Here is a 5960-nt window from a genome sequence, read left to right as displayed (position 1 = left end):
CCGAGACAGCGACGATGCACTGCCCAGCAAAGGCCTCGATCTTCTTGGGCAGCAGCTGGCGCTGCTCGTCGCCGTGGCCCAACTTGCCGTAAAATCCATAGCCCCAGCTCCAGACGGCGCCGTCGGCGGTGAGTGCGAGGCTGTGGTCACCTCCTGCCGAGACAGCGACGACGCGCTGCCCAGCAAAGGCCTCGATCTTCTTGGGCAGCAGCTGGTCCTGCGTGTCGCCGTGGCCCAACCGGCCTAAGCTTCCACCGCCCCAGCTCCAGACGGCGCCGTCGGCGGTGACGGCGAGGCTGTGCGCGGCTCCAGCCGACGCAGCGACGACACGCTGGCCAGCAAAGGCCTCGACCTTCTTCGGCTGCCACTGGTTCTGCTGGTCGTCGTGGCCCAGGCGGCCAGAGCTTCCATAGCCCCAGCTCCAGACGGCGTCAGCGGTCAGGGCGAGGCTGTGCCTGCCTCCAGCCAACACGCTCACGGCGCGCTCGCCGCCCAGAAGGGGGAGGCGCGTCGGCGAGTTGAGCCGCGTCACGCCCTCGCCGTGACCGAGGAGGCCTGGCACGTCATCTGCCGAGCCGCACGACAAGAGCCGCCCCTCGCCGTCAATGAAAACGCTGTGCCGAATGCCTGCCGCCGCCCTCGCCGGCGGGTTGGACTCGTGCAACAACGCCGAATAGCACAGCCACCGCACGGCGTAGCCCTCGCCCTCTGGCAGCGCCGGCAGCTCGAAGCCGCGCCCTTGCGCCCACAAGCGGATGCCTTGCTCCGCGAGCGAGTGAAAGAGCAGCGAGACGGCCGCGACGCGAGCGATGTCGACGGGGCTGTCGCAGCGAGAGAGGACGCGCTCGAGGAGCTCCCTGGGGAGGTCGAGCAAGCGGGCGGGCGGCGGCGCGTCTGGCGAGGGAGCGGCGGTCGAGGAGGAGGCGAGGCGGCGCGAGCGGCGGCGCGGCGGTGGACATCGCGAAGAAAAGAAAAATCGGCGAAGACTCCGTCCTGATCGGTCGTACTGACCGCCGACAGATTCCTCCAGACAGCAGACAGCGAGGCCGATGACGATCGGCCGTCGATCCCGAGGCACGAGGGTCGTCGGTTGAGCTCTTGAGCTAGGCCTAGGGAGCCGGCGTTTGTTTTGTTTCCTGGCGATGGACGCCAAACACTCTCTCTCTCTCTCTGGACGCCACCGCGACGCCTCGTGGGTCGTGGCATCTCTCTCGCCGTCGGCGAGCTAGGGGCTCGCGAACGCCCGAATTAATACAGTGTGCCGTGAATGTGAACGAATAGTTTGACGTGCGTCCGTGTTCGGATCCTCCGACAAGGTAATAAATAAATAAATAGAGCAGACATCTCCAGGAGAGACAGGTAGAGGGCGGTGTGGCTAGTGAGCTGTTTCTTTTGCTTTGCAGCGCATCTTGCGAGAAGAGCATCGGCTCCGAGCCGAACACATTTCCAGAGCATGGGCAAGGCGCGTCGCCCCTGCCCGCCGCCGCCTCCTTCGCCGTCGCCGGCCACCCGGCGCCGCATCCGTCGCCTGCCAGTCGCCACACCTCCGCCTCTCCGCCCCACCCTCTCTCCTCCACCTCGCCGCGGCCGTCCCCGTGCCAGGGTGGATCTGCTAGCGGCACGACGGCGGTGGAGCGGCTGGGCCCGCTCGCCGCCACGATCCCGCTCGACGCGAAGGACGTGACCAAGCGCAGCATCCGCGAGAGCATCCCGCCGCACCTCTTCAAGCGCTCGTACGTCAAGTCGCTGGGCCACGTCGCGCTGGACCTCTGCTGGGTCGCGGGCACATGGGTGGCTGCGCTGATGGCGCTGCGGGTGCTCCCGGGGTTCTGCGCGCCGCTCGTCTGGTGCGCCTACTGGCTCTACCAGGGCATCAACTGCACCGCGCTCTGGGCGAGCTCTCCAGCCCTGAGCTGCACACGTCTCGTGAGCGCCCGCTCAGCTGCCGGCCGCCTGCTGCCCCTCTCGACCGCAGGTGCTGGCGCACGAGTGCGGACACGGCGGCTTCACGGACTCGAGGCTGGTGAACGACATCGTCGGCTGGCTCCTCCACTCCTCCCTCCTCACGCCCTACTTCTCGTGGGCGATCACGTGCGCCCCTCTCTGCCTCCCCGCCTCTCCGCCTCTCCCCGCCTCTCCCCACCTCTCCGCCTCTCCGCCTCTCCGCCTCCCCGCCTATCCGCCTTTCCGCCTTTCCGCCTTTCCGCGCCTCGCCCCGCGCCAGCCCCACCGCTCCAGCCCCGCACCCGGGCTCCTTCCGCCAACCCGCCCACGGCACACCCTCGCGGCACACCCTCGCCGCCCGTCACGGGCAGGCAGTGGCCTACCCCCCCCCCCCCTCTCCCTCCCCTCCTTTCCACTCGCCTCCCAGCCCCTCGCCCCTCGCCCCCTCGTCCCACCCTGCAACACTCCCTCTCCCCTCGCACCCTCCCTCTCCCCTCCCACCGCCGCCACCGCTTCCCCTCCCACCGCCGCCGCCGCCCCTCCCGCCGCCGCCACCGCTTGCCCTGCCGCCGCCGCCAGGCACGCCAAGCACCACCACTACACGAACCACATGACGAACGGAGAGACGTGGGTCCCGTCCACCGCCAGCCCCGACAAGGCCTCCGTCAAGTTCGCAAAGTCTGCCGCCGGGACGTGGCGCCGCATCGTCGTCGTCGCGCTGCTGGGCTGGCGCACCACACCCCCGCTGAGAGCACGCCACGACCCTCCCTTCGCCCACACGCCCTCCAACGCGCGCCTCGAGAGGACGCCGCGCCCCTCCGTCGTGTTCCTGCCCGCCTCCTCGCACAAGGCGCCTCTCGAGCGGCCACCACACCTTGCACTGACGTGCGTCGCGCCACGCAAGGTACACGTACCTGCTCACCAACGCGACGGGCGCCAAGCAAAACGCGGGCCAGTCGCACTTCTCTCCGAGTGCGCGCGCGCTCTTCAAGCCGAAGGACGCCAACCTCGTCCGCGCCTCCAACCTCGGCGCGCCGCCCCTCACATCCGCCCTTCAAACCAGCACTCGAGAGGACTCGAGAGGACACGCACTCCGCTGTCTTCCGCTGCGCGCGATGCTGCAAAGACACCGCCCGCGCCCTGACCGCGGCGTGTCCCTCGCGCAGGCATGCTGCTGATGGGCGGTGTGCTCGCTTGGTGCGTGAGCGTGTGGGGCGCCTCTGCGGTCTGCTTCAACTACCTCGTGCCGCAGGCGAGAGAGACGCTTCCGAGACGCCTCCGAGACACGTCCCCGGCACTCCGCGGAACCTCCCGGACGCTTCCCGACGCTTCCCGACGCTTCCCCGGCCCGTCTGTACCTTCTGCCGCACCGTGGCGGCCGGAGCTCCTCACGCACCGCCTCCTGGCTGCCCCCCCCCCCCCCCCGCGCCTACCCCTCCCCCCCCTCCTCTCCTTTCGCCAGACCGTCTGCAACTTCTTCCTGTGCGCCATCACCTTCATGCAGCACACACACGAGGCCGTCCCCCACTTCGACGCGGAGAAGTGGACCTGGCTGCGCGGCGCGCTCTCCACCATCGACCGCTCGATGGGCCCGCACGTCGACTGGAGGCGAGCCCCCCCAGAGAGGACCGAGAGGACCCAAGCCTCGAGGGGCCCCGCGCGCGTCCCGCCGGAGCGCGCCTCGGTCGCCCGTTTTGGCACACCCCCCCCCCCCCCCCCTCTCACGCCCTCGCAGGCTGCACCACATCGTCGACTCACACGTGGTGCACCACATCTTCTCCGAGATGCCCTTCTACGGCGCCAAGGAGGCCACCCCGTACGTGCGCAAGCACCTCGGCGTCTACTACAAGTCGCACTTCGGCACGGCCGTCGGCGGCTCCGAGTTTCTCGGCTACTGGAAGGACTTTTACGAGTGCATGCACAAGGCCGTCGTCGTCGGGCCCGGCGAGGACGGCTTCCTCTGGTTCCGCTGAGCCCCGCTCGCCCCCCGCTGTGCGGCGGCGGCGGCGGCGGCGGTGCGGAGGATGGCGCGGCGCGTTGAGCGCGCCACGCCACATTGCTCCGTCCCACCCGCCCTGGCGGCGTTGGCGCGTACTGATGTAGTGCAGTCGGGAGAGAGAGAGAGCTAGAGAGAGAGAAGAGAGAGAGGAGGATGGAGCTCACGCACGCCGGCCGCTCGCTGTGAGTTCTCACTCTCGACACGCGCGCCTAACCCTCTATACTGTGTCGCCTGTCCGTTGGAGTCACGTGTGTTTGCCCACCTTCGGCATCGCTGGGAGTGTGGGGGCACCTCCCGCCAAGGGAGACCTATTCTGTTCGCCCGGGTGCGTGTGATAAAAGTGATCCGCACACACCACGGTGCACGGACACACTTTTGACTGCGGGCACTGCCTCTCTCTGAGGCGCTCTCTCGCGCGCGCCCTAGTAGCCCCATAGCGTGCGCCACCCCCTCCACGCTCCAGGCGCGCACAGCGTGCCTGAGGGAGGGTGTAGAGGATGTAGAGTCTCTGAGTCCCTAGAGTGTAGAGAGCTGTAGAGATGTAGAGATGTAGAGCGCTGGAGAGCGCTGTAGAGCTGTAGAGCTCTATCCGGCGCGGGACAGAGCGATGCAGATGTAGAGCACTGTAGAGCGCGATTTTGCTGTAGAGTTTGTTTTGTAGAGGCTCTACATCGCAGCCAACCCGCCGGGAAGGCAGTGACTCAAAGAGGTCGAGCCGCACTAGTGGGGTGTCTCCGAGCTTACTGGAGCTCTGATGAACGGCCTGACTATCCCTGACACACAGAGAGTCCCTCTGACGGCACACAACACCCTATAACTGCGTCATGACCAGCCTGCCATGCGTCGCCGGTGCCGCATTCGTCGCAGTGCTTCTTTAGCAGGCGGTGGACTGTCGGCTGCGAGGACGGTCGCATTTGCGCGAGGCGAGGCGAGCCTTGCTGCGCGTTGCATGCGCCATGCGCATGCCTCGCGCCAGCGCGTGCGGGAGCTCCTGGCTGAGCGTTGAGTCCAAGCGAGTTGCGCTGGCCACGATCGCTACGCCGAGCCGAGCTGACGCGCCGAGGCGCCGGCCAGTCGCAGCCGTGAGGCATGCCACAGCAGCAGAGGCACCTGCCACCCATTGGGCGGGCAGACAGAAGGCCAGGGCAGCACTGGCAAGTGCAACGCGCCTAATGTCGGAGAGCGACCGTGCCTCGTTCGCCGCTTTTGATGTACTTTTTCTCTCTCTCTCTCTCTTGATGTAGAGTTTGTTGAGCACTTGAGCACTGGATAGGGCCGATTCCGCGTGGTACGGGACCCCTCGATCGTCTCGCCCACCCTCACTGGTGTGTTCATTGGGGGGGGGTCATAACAAACACGGTACAGGATCGAGGTGCACGCTGCCGAAGCAGTGTCGTCCCCCCTCTCCCCAACGGCGATGGCGGTGTGACCGATCGAGCTACAAGAGGAGCTTGTTCAGCAGGATCAGGAATGGCCAGATGCACTACCTCACTGGGCATGAGACCACCGCACGACGCATCCATCACCGTCTCGGATTTATGTGGAATCGAACCACTCCGGGATGGGGCAGCCCCATCAGAGTTTGTTGTAGAGATTTCACGTTGTACGTTCTCTCTCACGTTGTAGAGCGCCTCTACATCGCTCTACATCTGCATCGCTCTGTCCCGCGCCGGATGTAGAGCTCTACAGCTCTACATTGCTCTACAGCGCTCCAGAGCGCTCTATCTACATCTCTACATACAGCTCTACAGCGCTCTACACTCTACATCCATCCTCTACACCCTCCCTCCCTCAGCAGCGTGCCAGCGTCGCGGCGAAGTGTCTCGCCGCGAGAACACTCGTGCTTCGGAAAATCCCGCCGGAAGCTCCCACACGCCACACCGAGGCGCCGGTAGCCGGGTTGTAGAAGAAAGAAGGGGCGGCCAACCCTCGAGGTGTGTGTTTGTTGTGTTGTGTGTGTGTGTTTGTTTGTGTTTGAGTTTGTGTGAGAGAGAGAGATTTTTAGCAATACCAAACA

The 5960-nt window shown here is 66.3% G+C and overlaps 1 protein-coding gene across 1 annotated transcript; it reads left to right on the top strand.

Annotated features, from left to right (window-relative positions):
- The first annotated feature begins 1426 nt into the window (after positions 1 to 1426).
- Positions 1427 to 4310, top strand: FADS2 (delta 12 fatty acid desaturase). The gene is made up of 9 exons (XM_005779294.1): positions 1427 to 1462; positions 1603 to 1893; positions 1976 to 2091; positions 2524 to 2673; positions 2849 to 2973; positions 3111 to 3196; positions 3407 to 3552; positions 3680 to 3793; positions 3828 to 4310. Exons 1-9 carry the CDS (start codon positions 1454 to 1456, stop codon positions 4045 to 4047), a joined length of 1257 nt encoding a protein of 418 aa, XP_005779351.1. The 5' UTR covers positions 1427 to 1453; the 3' UTR covers positions 4048 to 4310.
- The last annotated feature ends 1650 nt before the right edge of the window (positions 4311 to 5960 follow it).

Source organism: Emiliania huxleyi, assembly GCF_000372725.1.
Source record: "Emiliania huxleyi CCMP1516 unplaced genomic scaffold EMIHUscaffold_233, whole genome shotgun sequence".
Taxonomy (NCBI): domain Eukaryota; phylum Haptophyta; order Isochrysidales; family Noelaerhabdaceae; genus Emiliania; species Emiliania huxleyi.
The sequence above is the reverse complement of the archived record's forward strand: the minus strand, read 5'-3'. Positions and strand labels throughout refer to the sequence as shown.

Excerpts from the sequence above, each read along its gene's own strand:
- FADS2 (XM_005779294.1), top strand. Across the intron at positions 2,674-2,848 it reads GTCGTCGCGCTGCTGGGCTG|GTACACGTACCTGCTCACCA; the intron begins GCGCACCACACC and ends GCGCCACGCAAG. Across the intron at positions 3,794-3,827 it reads CACCTCGGCGTCTACTACAA|TTTCTCGGCTACTGGAAGGA; the intron begins GTCGCACTTCGG and ends GGCGGCTCCGAG.